The sequence below is a fragment of the Branchiostoma belcheri genome, unplaced genomic scaffold (assembly GCF_001625305.1).
Source record: "Branchiostoma belcheri isolate BF01 breed outbred unplaced genomic scaffold, Haploidv18h27 scaffold5, whole genome shotgun sequence".
Classification (NCBI taxonomy): domain Eukaryota; kingdom Metazoa; phylum Chordata; class Leptocardii; order Amphioxiformes; family Branchiostomatidae; genus Branchiostoma; species Branchiostoma belcheri.
The window spans coordinates 6,305,562-6,323,100 of record NW_017804131.1 but is presented as its reverse complement, the minus strand read 5'-3'; the positions used below and the strand labels follow the sequence as shown (position 1 = coordinate 6,323,100).

Here is a 17,539-nt window from a genome sequence, read left to right as displayed (position 1 = left end):
AATAAAGGTCTTCATTCATTCATTCATTCATTCATTCATTTAATTTGTCACTCTGAAGGGAAACACGTAGTTCTACAAGCGCTATGCGGTGTTCAATCAATCAATCGGTGTTTGATACAAATGTAGCATAGTCTAGACTGAGTACATGTTCAGACTTCACATGAGTAGTCAAAGTCAAAGGGCTAGATTGCAACGCTTCCCTGTGTATATAATTACCACGGAAAAAAGTGAGACCAAATCGTTAATGGAGAACAAACATTTATAGAGCACTGCATTTACTATAGCGAAGGTATCTCTCATTACCAAAACGAACAATACAAGTCTTGTTGGCATTGTCTTAGGACGTATTAGGTTTAGGTGTTGTTCAAGTTTAATTAATTTGGCATTTAACTTTCCAAGTTTATTTTGGGGTGTATTCGCAACGGGCTTGGGACAGAAAATGTTATCCCCTAAAACTCCAAGTGGGACTCTATGTGGATTACCATTTTCAAATCAGCTGTAAGATTTGAGGAGTAAGCATGCAAATACGCACGTAGTCCACCGCCTTTTCAAAGCGCACCGCTTCTTGTGCCAGCAAGTCTCAAGTTTCGGCCTACGTGCAACTTTTGGCCGCCTTTTGTATAAAAGGAAGGAAAGCCAGTGCCCTCACGGGATACAAGGCAAGGAGGCAGTACAGCAAGCACCACCAAACGAACACTCTCTGAAACAGGCCGTTGAAGCTAAGGTACGAGTAATACTATGTTTAAGTAGTATTGTTACTGTAACATGTACATGTAACACATATATACATAGGCATTAACTGTCTCATCGCGTTTTTCACTTTATTTTATTATTTGGGAAAGCAAATTCGGTGTGAACGTAATCTCTTGAACATTCGTTTTTCTTGCGCAGTTATCTTACTGACTCAATGTCCTATCTCGTTATGCATTTTTAAAAAAATGTTTAGACTTTTCCTTCTCTGTTTGTGCCCACTTTAGAAAGGAAAGAAACAACATGGCCGACGTCAAGGACTCCTGGGGGAAGCTGACGGCGTCTGGTTTTGAGGATGCGGGCGAGAAAATATTTCTTGCGTAAGTGTTGTTCATAACTCACTCGGTCTGGCGATCGCCAATACTTGATGACATATATTCTGTGTCCAAAATGCTCCCTTACTTCCCCACCATTCCCTACCACAAAGAAACAATTTTACTACTAAAATCAAAAAACCCACATATTATAAGAAGAAGTGGGTAAATTCGTCTTCCATTGCCTAAAAAGAAGAAGTCAAACCCAGTACAACTATTACCATGTATGTTGTAGAATAGACGTAGATATAGTCTCACATACCACTGTATTTTCTTTCTTATGTTGTTTGTAACTGCAATTAGCCCTCGGGCAAGTATTTGCAATAAACTTTCTTTACTATTTATGAAACTGCGGTATATCTGTATGATAAAGGCTTGTATGATCTAGTATTTAGAAATATGAATAATGGGTGTATATATTCATTATTACTTACTTCCCATGCAAAAGTTTAGGCTTCGGCTTATTTTTGACGACGTGTTTTAGGCATTTATATCAGGCTTCCTTTTTTTGTACCGGTACGCTGGCGTATTGGCCACTGCCCTGTCTATTTGATATGCTTGTGGCCACAAAAGATCTGTCTTTAGATCAAATTCTTACATCATAACTAAACTGATACACATGACTTACAATTATAAGGTAAAAAAAGCATAGCTTTCAGACGGCATCCACCATATGCATCTTTCTTCAGCTACTGACAATAATAAGACGTAGCGTTTTTTTCTTAGTTCCAAAATGTTTTGTTGGTTTAAGAAGAGATGAATAGCAGACTAAAGTAGGTGTCTTGTAATGGGACCTTCTCAACTCTATCACGTTTCTCTATCAGTCAGCTCAGCCCGCTATCTATAGTTGGGCGGCACACTACAGTGTCTGCATGCGTGGAAAAGTTTAACGGTAAATTTGGACGCTCAACTTTAAATTTGAGTGGGCCGGCTAAGGTTAACATTGAATTGAAATACTAGTAGCTCGCTTCTAGCGTGCAGACTCTCCCCACTTATATATAGGCCCATGTGTGAGCGGAGAAATTTCTATAGATAGGCCGAATAGGGTAGCCTCTACCAGGCTTGGGGAGGCGGCTGGAAAGAGTAGAAATCGGCCAAATAGAGAGATAAGCATGCCAAGGGAGTTTGTCCGTTGAGAGAACGTTTCAATGTTCTCTCAACGGACAAACTCACTTGGCATGCTTATCTCTGTTTGGCCGATTTCTACTCTTTCCAGCCGCCTCCCCAAGCCTGGTAGAGGCAGAGAAGTTACTATAGGACGCACACGTACATCTGTGGCAGGCTGACCCCTCTACCAGACGAAGCCTCCCCTATTTGGCAGGTTTCTATAATTTTCACAGCCAGCAAAGAAATCTGTCTGAGCTTAGATCGGACCGCACCAGACGGGGTCGGCTTGGGACTAGGGAGGGGTTGGCAAGGGTACTTGTGTATTAATGTCACTTTGTTATAGAATGTAGATTATATAGTAAAGAGATAAACGATCTGTATAAGCTTGTACAAAACCTATTTCCTTACTTCATACACTTGACCACTGCAGAAAAATTCATATTCCTAATGCGACTTGACAAACCTTCCATCGAAAAACATATCTGTTCCTTTATCCCTACTATAACTGAAAAGCGAGAAGTTGAATTTATGTAATGATAACTAGTTTTATTTTGTATGTATCTTTTCATCATGTCTTGTTTTGACCTGTACTTAGCCCAGGTCGTCATTCATTCATTCATTCATTCATTCATTCATTCATTCATTCATTCATTCATTCATTCATTCATTCATTCATTCATTCATTCATTCATTCATTCATTCATTCATTCATTCATTCATTCATTCATTATTTTCTGTTCTCTACATACATGTATAATTCCTAACCAAGAAAATACAATTTTTTCAGAAGAAACATAGACACAAATGTAAGAATATGTGTATTCGATATCCTCAGACAACGCTTTTTTGGGGTCAAATTTTCATTTTCATGCTTTGACTTTTATTTTTCTTTGTTTAATTTGCATTACAAGGAAATGGTGTCAAGTTCCGTTGTTTACGTTAAAGGTTAATTATTTGGGTCAGTCGAATCTGTAGTACAGTACATTACCATTGAACGCAACGGTTATTGATTTTTTTGTAGCTGCCTGAAGTTAGAGGCCTATACATTTCTCTAGTGGTACGGCTTTGGATATTGAGTAATGAATGTGTCGGATTGGTAATTTAAATACTGTGACGTCATTCCTCCTAAGGCCACGTTGATTTGATTATATGGATGACATCCTCTGGGAACCCCAAAATGTATGCGAGTGTGCGAATAAAAAAAGTTTGGCCCCCCAAAATTCCTTTCATTATGAAATCTACGAGGTTTAGAAGGTTGAACAAATGACACAGAGTATGGTTTGGCGAATAATCTAGTCTTTAAATTCATTTCTTTACATTTTTCGTACGATTTTCGTTTGGTTTTGGCATTCTACGACATTGGTATCGTTTTGCAATGTTTTCTTTTTGCTTACGGTATATATTTGCTCATTTTGGAACTGTTTGTACGATTTACAGTATGGTTGAAACTTTTTTAAAGGCCGAAAATTCATGCGCGCGCGGATGTCATCCATAAAATCAAATCGGCAAAATGAGTACAGTTCGCCAAACCGTATACTTTAGCATACCAACTCCCCTGGCATGTTTGCTATCTGTTTGACCAATGTCTATCTGTCCTTTGTTTTGCATTGGATTTCCATTTCTACGGCTGAATATGTAGTATTATGAGATATTCAGTGACTCTCAAATATCTCGCACAACACACCGAAATATCTGGCGCAAGAGGTCAAACATTTTCCTCGACACAAGCAGCCCGGTACATGTAGGCTAGCCCAAGACGCAATACGTCAATGTCGCTATATCTGACTTTGAAAAAAAAAAAACACGATTTTATCGAACAAAAAGGTACATTGAAACTCCATTGTCTCCCATTTTGTTCTATACAGAAGGTTCTAAATGAAATTAGAGCTACTCGCCATATGTGCCTTTTCAGTTCAGCGCCCTACTTCATTTTGTCAATGGCACGCAATGCAATATCAGGGCATCAAAACTGGAAAAACAGTTGTTTCAACTTTTTATATAGATAAGTGACAATAATATTGACTTTAAAAAAATTGTATTTCAAGCCGTAAAACTGCACTGTAAGTATAGACACAATATTGCCTCTCAAAAGAATGGGAGATCAAGTTATACCTTTCTACCTCATCTCTCCGTTCTGTGGTTAGTACACGGACCCTAGGACAATTCGATAGCCGCCATGGCAACCGGATACACCGTAGAGAGGGTGGCACTGCAGTTTTGTGTAACCTTGGCAGGTGGCGCCCGTGAAAAGGCAATTTTCAGGCTTGACCATTCAGCGAATCAGCGATAGCTTCGTCATCATAAGCAACGTGATTGGAACCACGAACGGACGAAGTTTAGTTGGTTGATTGTAGAATAAGGAATTGTTGTGTTTAGTCATGATTATCTCTTTCTTAACTCTACCTTTTTTGCAATACTTTAAAGGCTCCTAAAGGACGACGCCATCAAGTCAAACTTCCCGAAGTTCAAGGACATCCCGTACGGCTCCCTGCCGGGGAATGCCGCCATGCGTGCCCACGGCGCCAAGGTCTGACACTTTACTGTTCAAAGACTCTTTTATTCTGTCTGTAAGGCCACACCGACTTAATTTTATGGATGACACAGGCATTGACGTTCGCATGTTCTCAAAAAAAAAAAAAGATCACCTCCACCGAGGCTCTAGCCTGGCTCTAGGCCTGGATAGTCCATGGTAGTTAGCGACAATGCGAAGCCGGGCACCCAGGCTACCGAACTGAGACATCAGTACATATACGAACAGTGCCGATTCATACATTCCGCGAAAAGCCAGCATGTGCCGGCTTGTCGTATACGTCGCTAATTAGTACTGTCACAAGATCACAATACCTGCTTTGTATTCCTGTGGTTTAGTACCATTTTTATTTTTGTCCGTTTTTTTATTCGCCCGCGCGCCCTAGTTTGGTCTTCAGAGGATGGCATCCACGAAATTAAAATTAAGATAGTGTGGCATAACTTGTGTGTAAGTCTGATATTTTAATGTAATGAGCCTTCATCTATTAATTAACGCATTTTATAATAGTAATAATTACGGAAATGATTATAATGCCCTGGAACTTTTTTTCATTAATCAATCAATTATATAATTTTCAGAGCAATAATATAATTTTCCGCCCCAATTACAAGAGACCGGCCATTCTGTACAACAAGTGACGAATGACGAATAAACCATTATTGACGTCACAGTATCTAAATTACCATTATTATTAAAGGTCTGCAAGGTGCTGGACTCGTTCATCAAGGGTGACGACGGGGCCGCCACGAACGTCGGGAAGATGCACAAGGGCCTGGGGATGTCAAACGACCAGATCGGCGTAAGTTTACCACATTCGCAAGCATGTAGACATTATATATGAGAATTAAATTGCACTGGAATTTTTCTTTCACCCAACCCACGGTTTTTTTAATCTGGGCTTCTTTTTTTGCACCACAAACCCATGAAAGAAAAATTCCAGTGCAAAAAAGCAACCCCGATAAAAAAGTCTAGCAACACACCAAAAATAACCCAAAACCCAAACATCATATCAGTGCAGACTCCTTTACAGGCTGAATAAATAGTAGAAATCGGCTAAGGGGGACATCATTGGCCAGAGGATTTGGCCGGCCGCAACCTGGACCCTCTATGGCCGGCCAACTCCCCTGGACAATGATGTCCCCCTTAGCCGATTTCTACTATTTATTCAGCCTGCAAAGAAGTCTGTTGGAGACTAGAGCTGAATATGTCGAGGGACCCGGAGAAATATTGTAGTGGTTTGTTGTTAAAACTTAAAACACAGTAGATAGGCCTTGCAGCCACAGCTGAATTGAGCTTTACAGTACACAACAGGGTAACACGGCATAACTGTTTAAGCTCTGTTTGTTACAGATTTGTATGGAACCATGAGACTGACTAGTAGCTCTTCTCTCGTTCTGCATCAGGCGATGAGGGGTGCCCTTGTTACCGTGCTGGAGCAGTCCGGGCTGGGCGGTGCTGTGGGCGTGTGGGGAAAACTGTTCGACCGCTTCATGGAGGTCCACAAGGCCGCCTACTGAGCGCCCCCTGGCGTGGCCTTCAAGAAACACAACGGACCCACTACTTGCCTTCTTACCTCCTTCTTACCTTGAGCCATGTGTGTTGATTTAATGGTTCGATGCAGTAGAGGGCTTCACGAAAAAAAACCCCAGCAAAATAGTCTTTCTTCACGAGAACAATATGGGAGGATATCTTTCAAATCCTAAGGACAGAACGGGCGTAAACTTATGTGATTTTTGCCTCGAAGTTTTAATGATATAGCCTGGGTACCATTCTATTTGTATTCCCGTGTGGGAGCCCGGTTGTGTCCCAAACCGTGCCTGGGGCAAATCTACATTCTGGGACACGCGGTGACTGTCCCGAACCGTGCCTGACCGGGCACAGTTCCTGGACACACAAGGGCCTTGTCCCAAACCGTGCCTGGTACCGCCAATCACTATGATTGACAGCACTTCCGGGCACGGTTCTGGACAGTCAGGCTGTGTCCCGTTCTGTGCCCGCCCAGGCACGGTTTGGGGCAGGCACGGTTTGGGGCAGGCACGGTTTGGAACACAACAAGCCCCGGCATACAAATAGGACGATACCCAGGCTATTAATGATCTTGATCTGGGAACGGAAACAGCGGGGTAAGCCGTACAGAAAAATCACTGAGCGGAAAAATCTGTATATTACAGAAATATTGCTGTGTGTGGAATTTTGTAACTTGAAAACATGAAGGTTGACACATTTGTTCTCTTTGCTTGCCTACATACTAGACCAAAGTATCGCTTTTTAACTTAAAGCCCTTGTCACACATAGCTAAATATGACCTCCCGAACGCCCACCAAACATGGTTAGAACTATGTTTAAAGTTAAAACTTTTGTTCCAACACAAAAAATTCTCTCACCTAGAGCTTTCGACCAGTCACTCTGGTCTTCCTCAGTAGACTGACCCAGTGAAGCTTGTCACGTGGCTTCTTTGAAGTGTGACGTCAACACTGGGTCAAAGGTATCTGGTAGACGATGTCGACCCCCGTCGCGGTTCAATGTAGGGTGATGGGCCCTGATGTATATGGCTTCCTTCACCCCTCTACTGAGGAAGAACAGAGTGACTGGTCGAAAGCTCTAGGTGAGAGAATTTTTTGTGTTGGAACAAAAGTTTTAACTTTAAAAATGTAACTACCAACACAGATGAACTTTCATGATAGTATGGTAAGAACGAGGTCGGTAGCAAGGTCTGATGTGGTTGGCTGATATATGTGGCGAGGTCGGCTGTAGTTCGGCTCCACCAATCGAATGTTTCAAGAAGTTTAAAAAGTTCAGTTGTTAACAGGACGAGAGGTTCAGTCATGCTTGGCTGGTGGTTGGCTGGTATTCGGGAGTAGGTCAACAGAACTCGGGGTGTGGTTGGGAGTCCCATTTGACTCAAATTTAACTCAAATATGACTCGATTCATATTGAAAGGTGGGCATGGTCTAAATCCGGTCAGACTGCAACCGAACTTCAGCCGACCCTAGTTGGTTGGTGGTTAGGAAGGTTCTGAAAGTGTGAAATGGGCTTTACTTTAAATAAAGAGAAGCACTTTTTTAACAGCCTTTGTTCTATATATTTTCCTATTGACTCTCATTGTCAAGATCCTACACTGCAACTGTGTAACGAACTATTCATATTAAACTGCCAAAATCCATAACGAGATGTGTGTTATTGTTGTCTTTATGAATGAATGAATGACTTTATTTCAGGTTATCCCCATAGTACAGACATAAAACCACAAAAACACTAAACATACAGTAATTTATACACATTTTTAAAATACATATTTCTGAACTGACAATCAGACCTCAATAGACAGTATGTTATACTATTGTTGGTGGCGTAAAGTCTATTGAAGTATTTATAAAAGTATCTTTCTACTGTGCGACCGAGAGGTATAGCTCGGAATTTACATACGAAACTTATTCCGTCGATTGCCGTAAAGTACAGGAGTACAGATTGGTTACAAAAACAAAGCAGTTTAGTTTAGTTTTAAAACTTATGAATTGTGTGTAACGCCGCAAATGTATAATCAAGTACGGTTACTCGTAGTAGAAATTCTTCGATCAGTGACTGTGTTTTTGTAAGGTAGATTACATACCTCCAAATTTTCGATGTCCACTGTACATCTTGTTCACGGAGTGACCTAGTCTCGCGAGAACACGAGACTAGGTCGAGACTTGCAATTGTGTGGATCTTCTGGCCTCCCCTGCCTCCTTTCGGAGAAGGGGTAGGTAGGACTTGGGCAGCTCCCAACCTTCATTGCGATTCATCCCTGCACGTTCCAACTGGATGTGGACCGCTTTCTTAATCTTTCTATGTGCCTTCCGGGATTCCTGGTCTATGATCTTAACGATGTCCAAGATAGGGCCGTTAGTGACCCTATGTCCCGCTTTGAGTTCATGTTGGCTAAGCGATTTACCGTCCTGGCGGTCTACAGACCTCTGATGTTCGTCAGTCCGTTCACCTAGGGACCTTTCGGTTTCACCTACTTACACCTCACCACACTGCTCACATGATATTTTATAAATAGTACCACACTTTTCACTGGGAAGTAGTGGGTCTTTTGGGCTGACAAGGGCATTGTGCAGTGAATAGCCTACTAACTGTTAATTCTACGTGACTGATGAACCTCTTCAACTATCATCAAGTACATAAGCAGTCAAATCACGTTCTGTGACTGCAGCACAGATTCATCGAATGCCTTGACTCTGTGTTTACAGAATTTGCTTCTTTATATTCCACGCATACAACTACCAGATCGTGATATCCACTGTAGTATTTTTGACTGGTAATTTCTGCCAAAAAGTCTATTACGAATTAGTTATTACCTCATATTAAGACCATATTTTGATAGTAACAGCATAGCCATTTTATATTCAACTGTTTACGTACATCCATCCTAAGCAACGCCTCCCTTCTCCTTATAAAATCTATCAAACACTTAAAACATGTTTTATATCGTACACAATAAACATATGCTGCTGGCTGCCCATGTCCTAAGTTCAGTAGAATTTAGTTTTATAACCCTTGAGTGCTCCTCCCATTCTGATACCCCGTACTATTCCTAACATCATTGAATCCGAGTTGTTTTCGAAGGGCATATACATTGTATATGTAATTTTATAAGATTCGTCTGGTAACTGCTTACATAATGGCATGATCTTTGACATTTTAAAAACCGTACGTGTCCCAATGTGGTTTTGTTCACGTGCTTTTTAATTGGTCTCGTAATGTTTTATTCAACCGAGTCTTCAAACCAATGTACATGAGACCCGTGCACAGAAGTACATGACGACACGTGTTTGCTGGTACAGGCGACCATTTTCCCAAATACTGTTGCGAGTGGGGACTACTGTTGCAATGTAGACTGTCAGAGTCGGCAAGAACTAAGGTATTTGGGGTCCTTTTCTCCTCCACTTTGAGATATGAGGTGATTTTGCAAAACGTTGTGTTATGGTGTTTGGGATTTTGTAACATTGCTATGTGCATACATGTAGCCCCAGTACTCGCTATCGCGTCACATTGCCCTTGATTACACGATCCCAAAATGTGACAAAATATACACAATATCAGGGATTATTTCAGTGAAGTTTTATTAGTGCTTGTGTACAAAAATTGACATGCATGATGATTTGTAAAATAGATTTTAAGATAACATCTTGTGGGATGCCACTAAACCAGTAGAAGCGACTCTAAGGCTATACCGACTTAATTTTATGGATAACAACCCCGCGCGCATTGATTTTCGCCTGTCGCTCTAAAAAAAAAGATCACGTCCACCGAGGCTCTGGCCTGGGTTGTCCATGGTAGTTCGGGACAATTCAGAGCCGAGCAGCCAGGCTAACGAATTCGAAGCTCCACGACTCAAGAACTCAGTACATACGTACAGTACCGATTCATAAATTCCGCAAAAAAGCCGGCATGTGCCGGCTTGTCGTATACGTCGCCGCGAATTCACAATACCAGCATCGTATTCCTGTGGTTTAGTAGCATTTTTATTTTTGGCCGGAATTTTAATATTCCTCCGGGCGCACTAGTTTGGGGGTCTTCAGAGGATGTCATCCATAAAATTAAATCGGTGTGGCATAAGAATAAATCTACGAATTTGTCTACGAATTAGGTCCCGTGACTACACTTGCAGAGCTCATGAAAAATCGAAAATGCTGTCCGAAGGTTACTCAACGAGCAGAGATTTAGGCTTCAGCTTCTTTGTATTGTTTATTAGGTTTTCTTTGTTGTACCGGCATTCTTTTTTTGCCAGCCAAACTGCCCGGGTACCCTGCAAATTTGATACTGTTTTGCGTATTTGATACCGTCTTAAAGCCACCAAAACAATATATGAAAGAATGTACAACCTACCCTCAACAGGGAAGGGGGGCTACGGGTCGATCTCTCCGGCACTTGATATTTGGCACTCCCAGCCCCGAGGACAGACAACACTTGTATAACAGGATCTTTCTGACTAATTTACATTATCTTGTCTTGACTTGTCTGACTTTTGTTCCCTTTTCGACTTCCAAAAAATTGTCTTCACTTTATTTGCATATCAATCAATAGTTAGTGCTTATAAACCTGCATTTCTCCTCTGGTCTCTCAGTCACTGACGAAAGCTGGCGGATGCTAGCTGAAACGTCTGACCGTTTCCAACATCATATCCAGTTGCTTGAGTAACTGCTTTTTGGCGTATCGTATTACCTGGATGTCTAACCTTCATCCACGAGCCACCAAAACAACTGCTTGAATATTAGTCTGAACTGTTTGGTCGTATGTAAGAGTTTAACCTTTTATGTGCTATGTCTGCTTTGCTTCCTGGTGCGTAACAATTGTGTGATGTTTTACATATTAAAAATCACACACACATAAAGAAGGAAACGGCACGAAGATGTCGGAAAGGGACAGAAAGCACAAAGACGTACATGGTAAAGATGCCTTTGCTGTGAGCTCTATGCTGAAACGACCAGTGCCTGAACTACCACCTCGCAATCGTGTAAAACGATCTAAAGACGTCACCCTGGACAAGAGCTATGAAGACACAGATGGTAAGGATGGCTTTGCATTGAGCTCTGTGCTCAAAAGACCAGTGCCCGAACTGCCACCTCGCAATCACGACAATGGATCTAAAAACGTCACCCAGAACAAGAAGCCTGAACACAGTGATAGTAAGGATGCCTTTGCTGTGAGCTCTATGCTGAAACGTCCAGTGCCCAAACTGCCACCTCGCAATCGTGACAAAGGGTCTATAAACGTAACCCAGGACAAGAGATCTAAAAACATGGATAGCAAGGATGTCTCTGCACTGAGCTCTGTGCTGAAACGACCAGTGCCTGAACTACCACCTCGCAATCGTGACAAAGGATCTAAAAACGTCATCCATGGCCAGAACAAGAAGCCTGAACACATGGATAGTAAGGATGCCTTTGCTGTGAGCTCTATGCTAAAACGACCAGTGCCTGAGCTACCACCTCGCAATGATGTAAAAGGATCTAAAAACGTCATCCATGGCCAGAACAACAAGCCTGAACACATGAATAGTAAAGAGGCCTTTGCTCCGAGCTCTATGCTAAAACGACCAGTGCCTGAACTACCCCCTCGCAATCGTGTGAAAGGATCTAAAGACGTCACCCAGAACAAGAAGTCTAAACACACGGATGGTAAGGATGGCTTTGCATTAACCTCTGTGCTAAAACGACCAGTGCCTGGGCTACCACCTCGCAACCGTGTAAAAGGACCCAAAGACGTTACCCAGAACAAGATGTATGAAGACACGGATGGTAAGGATGGCTTTGCATTAACCTCTGTGCTGAAACGACCAGTGCCTGAACTACCACCTCGCAATCATGACAAAGGATCTAAGGACGTGGATAAGAAGTATGGGTACGTGGATAAGAAGGGCAAAGGCGCGAACAGGAAGTATGAAGATGTTGACAGGAAATATGAAGACGTGGATGGTAACGATATCCTTGCTTTAAGCTCTTTGCTGAAGCGACCGGAGCCCGAACTGCCGCCTCGTCACCGTGACAAAGAATCTGAAGATGTGGACAAAAAATCTCCCAAAGACGTGTACAGGAAGTACGAAGACGTGGACGGTAAAGCTGGCTTTGCACTGGGTTCTCTGCTAAAACGACCAGTGCCTGAACTGCCCCCTCGTCACCGTGACAAAACATCTGAAGACGTGGATAAGAAGGAAGAAGACATAAACATGAAGGGCGAAGACGTTGACAGGAAGTACGAAGATGTGGACGGCGAAGATGGCTTTGCATTGAGCTCTGCCCTGAAACGGGAGGTGCCCAAAGAACCACCACCTCGTAACAACAAAGAGCCCGACGCCGTGGACGGCAAAGATGACTTCACATCCAGCTCTGGACTTGAACGTGAAGTGCCCAAGGCGTCCCCTTCTCGAGCCCACTATCTTGACATGGGAGACCATGCATACGTAGTGGACGATGAAGCGTACAATGGAGACACGCTTCCTGATAACAGCTACAAACCAGACGACAATGCTGAAGATGGAAATCAGAAGAAGTGCTGCTTTGGATACAAAGCAAAAGGTAGGTCCAGTTGCAAGTAACTCATCTACAAGCAAATATACTATTACATTGTAGCAATATTCAATATAAAAATTCAATTTATTTACATTCTCTGTATTGGTGATACAAGTAAGTATCTGTAGAGCATACAGAAAATAGCAGAGATTCTGTATATGATTGCAGTGGATCTTGGGGATAATTTCTGTGATGTTGAATTTTAAATCCTTGAAATATCCAAGAAGATAGCATTGTTGACCACTGAGGAGCTTGCTATAACCACACAGGAAACATGTTGGTAACAGTCAGAGGGTCAAAACAAGAGGCTGTGAAAGAATGATATTCATAATTGTTTTTTTCTGGAACCTTCTGTAGCTAAAATCCATGAGTACTACCATTTCTTTTCATCTTATTCATCGACTTATGTTAGTACTACAAAGATTTTCTCCGAGTTTGATATGGATTTAATGTAAGAACTTTAATGTTTAAATACATTTTCAAGTAGCTGGATGAGGGGGCAATATGGTGTAGGTTTGTTTAGTCATAGGCACCTGTTGTTTTGATGTTGTTTACGCGGCAAGAAAAAACACCTTCAATGACTGCGGTACGAAATTAACATTTTTTTTACGACAGGGACGCCTTTTTCTCATTCAGGGTTGTCATTTCATTTTATATCTCAGAGCGTGCCATAAAAATGTGGAATAAGTTCAAATCTAGAAGACGTTTTTGGCTTGCTCTGGCCGTGGGTTGCGCACTGGTGCTGTTAGTGGCTGTTGTCTCTTCTGAAGTCCTCTCAACTTACATGTATCTAACATCTGACAGTAAGGTAGGCAAACAAGTCTTCATTCACGTCTATTTGATTCGATTGAAACGGCGAAGTCATCTTTATTTAATTTATCTTTTTAATGTGAATTCATTCAAAACATTCTGTATCATTAGTTATACTTTATAAATATTTATTGTAACCAATCCAAGAGTGCCCCCCCCACCCACTCAACACACACGTCATTGTAAAATTACGAATGAATATTAATAAAACTTTATGATTTCTTGATCGCAAAGATGAAAAAAAAACCTTATAATACCTGTTTGTTCAAGACACTCTGAGTTTTCTTTTAATGAACGATGTACACATATTTTCCATAGGAACACGATACCAGTATTCAAGGTAACATGACGATCGAAAAGAATCCAGTTACCCCATGGGTCCAGGATTCGTACATGGAAAACATCTCAACTGCTGCAAATTCAATTTCCTTCTCTTCACCATGGAGTTCGACACCAACGCTGACAGCAGAATCGACGACAACTGCCAGGACCGTCGGGAACGGCGAGACCTTCTCCGTTAACCTCACAACTCGACCAACAACAACCCTCACAACTGAGCCAACAACCCTCACAACTCGACCAACAACCCTCACAACTCGACCAACAACAGCCGTCCCAACTGGGCCAACAACAACCCTCGCAATTCTGCCAACAACCATTACAAGTGGGCCAACAACAACCTTCACAACCGGGCCAACAACAACCCCCAAAATTGGGCCAACAACAACCCTCACAACTGGGCTAATAACTGTCACAATTCTACCAACAACAACTCTCACAACTCGGCCAACAACCCTAACGATTCTGCCAACAGCAACTCTCACAGTTCCACCAACAACAACTCTCACAACTGGGCCAACAACAACCCTCACAATTCTGCCAACAACCCTTACAGCTGGGCCAACAACAACCCTCACAACTGGGCCGACAACAACCCTCACAACTGGGCCAACAACAACTCTCACAACTGGGCCAACAACCCTAACGATTCTGCCAACAGCAACTCTCACAACTGGACCAACAACAACCCTCACAACTGGGCCAACAACAACCTTCACAACTTGGCCAACAACAACCCTCACAACTGGGCCGACAACGACCCTCAAAACTGAGCCAACAACAACCCTCACAACTGGACCAACAACAACCCTCACAATTCTGCCAACAACCCTTACAACTGGGCCAACAACAACCTTCACAACTGGGCCAACAACAACCTTCACAACTGGGCCGACAACGACCCTCAAAACTGAGTTAACAACAATCCTCACAACTAGGACAACAACAACCGTCACAACTGGGCCAACAACAACCCTAACGATTCTGCCAACAGCAACTCTCATAACTGGGCCAACAACAACCCTCACAATTCTGCCAACAACAATCCTCACAACTGGGCCAACAACCGTCACAATTCTGCCAACAACAGCCCTCACAGTTCGACCAACAACAACCCTCCCAATTCGACCAACTCTCACAACTCGACCAACAACAATGCTCAAATCTCGACCAACAACAAACCTCACATCTCCACCAACAACCCTCACAACTGGACAAGCAACAACCCTCACAACTGGACAAGCAACACCTCTCTCAACACGACCAACAACAACAATAGGTAAGACTAATTTGAAAAGAAATAACATACGTATGTCGATATATCATACCTGTGTTACTAGTATCATGAAAAACCATCTGCGTTGGTAATCCCATGTTTAAAGGTAAAACGTTTGTTTCACCTATGGTGAGAACATTTCCTTTTTGTGTTGGAACCTAAGTTTTACCCTTAAACTTATAACTGTATTGATTGTAAAGCGCCTTTTCCTGTATGAAATAGAAAAGAATGCATGTGTGAGGAAGCCATGCAAACATGGACGCTGCATCATCCACGATGGCGGATACAGATGCGAATGCTCATCTGCATGGACTGGACTAAACTGTCACCAAGGTGAGGTCTTGATGTCTAGTCAATGATGTCACAAGTTACTAAACTTACCTTGTAGGTATCTAAAGCTTAATCAATTTTCCAGATGGTCTGTCCTTTATTGAAACTGTTGGGAATGAATGAGTCACTGACGAAAGCTAGTGGTTACCAGCTGAAATTTCTGACCGTTTCCAAAAAATCATATCCAGTTGCTTGAGTAACTGCCTTTTGGCGTATCTTATTACCTGGATGTCTAACCTTAATCGACGTATGTTGGGAATGAATCATAGATTGATTGCATTTTGTATGCTGACATTTGATGATATGTATTTTATGTACAGATATTGACTACAGATAGTGGCAACATCGTACATGATAATGATATCTTTCACACAGATATCAATGAGTGCAGGTTGATGCTTTGTCAGAACGGTGCGACTTGTAAGAACTATGTTGGCAGCTTCACTTGTGCCTGCTCTCCTGGATGGACTGGAAAAATATGTCAGAAAGGTGAGCTCCTTTTGTGCTGTGTATGATCCTTTCAGTGTGCAATGACAGTTACCTCAGGATACTAGTATATGCTTCAATCAATATTGACCATCATAGTAAAATCCTAATTGATGTCGGCCCTACAGCTTTGCCTATGGCTGAACAGTCCTCAACGAGAATGTCAGTCTCTGCCACATAGGGCACATCTGTAAGCTGACTCAGTTCTGTTGCAGAGTCACTCTCTGCTACATAGGGTACATCTGTAAGCTGACTCAGTTCTGTTGCAGAGTCACTCTCTGCTACATAGGGTACATCTGTAAGCTGACTCAGTTCTGTTGCAGAGTCACTCTCTGCTACATAGGGTACATCTGTAAGCTGACTCAGTTCTGTTGCAGAGTCACTCTCTGCTACATAGGGTACATCTGTAAGCTGACTCAGTTCTGTTGCAGAGTCACTCTCTGCTACATAGGGTACATCTGTAAGCTGACTCAGTTCTGTTGCAGAGTCACTCTCTGCTACATAAGGCACATCTGTAAGCTTACTCAGTTCTGTAGCAACATAGGGCACATCTGTAAGCTTACTCAGGTCTTTTGCAGAGTTCCTTTCTGCTTCTCTCCTGCACAGTGCACCAGTCTAGCTTCTGATGATTTTAGCTGCCTGGTCAGTGTAAACGTCGGTCATTGCTAATTAATAAGGTCCTGCCATTGCTCTGTGTCAATGTTTAGAGACTTCAAGTCAGACATCGTTGAAACGCAGTTGTGGCCGCCCCGTGTTTCTCTTTCCTGAGATCAATAAAAGAATATATTAATGTTTAAAAACTATATTTGCTGACAGTCCGTAGCTTATTGAATCTTTTGGGATCGATGGATATCGTTTTGAAGTGTTGATATTTGATGATTTCTATTGCACAGATATTGACGATTGTGATGGAAACCCTTGCCAGCACGGTACGTGTCTGAACAAAGTTAACGGATACGACTGTACCTGTTCACATGGATGGACTGGACGGAACTGTCAGCAAGGCGAGTTAACGTTTCTTTGTGTAGTTATATTTTTTATTTGATTAACAATGTCAAAAGTGAAAGAATTTTTTTTCAAAATTTTCTTTCCAGGGGGTTTAGTGTTGATGGAAACATTTCGATTTAAATCTTACATCGATATGTGACGTTTAGATTTCTAAGCAGAGTTGAAATTTAATTATATATTTTGTTAACAGATGTTGACGAGTGTATGAGGAAACCTTGCCAGCACGGTACTTGTGTGAACAAAGATGGCGGATACACCTGTACTTGCAGACCTGGATGGACTGGACGGCTCTGTCAGTTTGGTAAGCGCCTGGCCTTTTGTGTAGTCAGTGATGTCGAAAGTTACCTCAGAGGAATGTTTTAAGATAGTCTTTTCAGAGGCTTCACTTATTGAAAGTTTTTTTTAATAGATCATAGATAGATAGTGTTAGGATGTCTAACCAGTCTAGAGTTTTGAAATAAAGACTGAGTCTTTAACTTCCAACACTAGATACAGAATTGGGACTTACCCCAAATTTTCGGTTGACTCCATCAAC

The 17,539-nt window shown here is 42.0% G+C and overlaps 2 protein-coding genes across 3 annotated transcripts in view; both read left to right on the top strand.

Annotated features, from left to right (window-relative positions):
* The first annotated feature begins 608 nt into the window (after positions 1-608).
* Positions 609-6,471, top strand: LOC109480098 (globin CTT-IIIA-like). 2 transcript variants are annotated; one of them, XM_019782253.1, is made up of 5 exons: positions 609-717; positions 976-1,070; positions 4,596-4,698; positions 5,399-5,500; positions 6,105-6,471. In XM_019782253.1, the coding sequence occupies exons 2-5, from the start codon at positions 994-996 to the stop codon at positions 6,216-6,218; spliced, it is 396 nt and encodes a 131-aa protein (XP_019637812.1). In that variant the 5' UTR covers positions 609-717; positions 976-993; the 3' UTR covers positions 6,219-6,471. The 2 variants fall into 2 exon arrangements, with proteins under 2 accessions (XP_019637812.1, XP_019637813.1); XM_019782254.1 differs by having other exon boundaries at positions 617-724; positions 978-1,070.
* Positions 6,472-11,095: 4,624 nt separating this feature from the next.
* Positions 11,096-17,539, top strand: part of LOC109479715 (uncharacterized protein DDB_G0283697-like) — an 8,179-nt gene continuing 1,735 nt past the window's right edge. The window contains exons 1-6 of the mRNA XM_019781706.1: positions 11,096-12,761; positions 14,124-14,653; positions 14,843-15,183; positions 15,422-15,513; positions 16,890-17,000; positions 17,195-17,305. Coding sequence (XP_019637265.1) covers positions 11,096-12,761; positions 14,124-14,653; positions 14,843-15,183; positions 15,422-15,513; positions 16,890-17,000; positions 17,195-17,305 — 2,851 coding nt within the window. The remainder of the gene's footprint in view (positions 12,762-14,123; positions 14,654-14,842; positions 15,184-15,421; positions 15,514-16,889; positions 17,001-17,194; positions 17,306-17,539) is intronic.

Excerpts from the sequence above, each read along its gene's own strand:
- LOC109480098 (XM_019782253.1), top strand. The coding sequence starts at position 994 with ATGGCCGACGTCAAGGACTCCTGGGGGAAGCTGACGGCGTCTGGTTTT. Across the intron at positions 1,071-4,595 it reads GGCGAGAAAATATTTCTTGC|GCTCCTAAAGGACGACGCCA; the intron begins GTAAGTGTTGTT and ends AATACTTTAAAG. Across the intron at positions 5,501-6,104 it reads TGTCAAACGACCAGATCGGC|GCGATGAGGGGTGCCCTTGT; the intron begins GTAAGTTTACCA and ends GTTCTGCATCAG.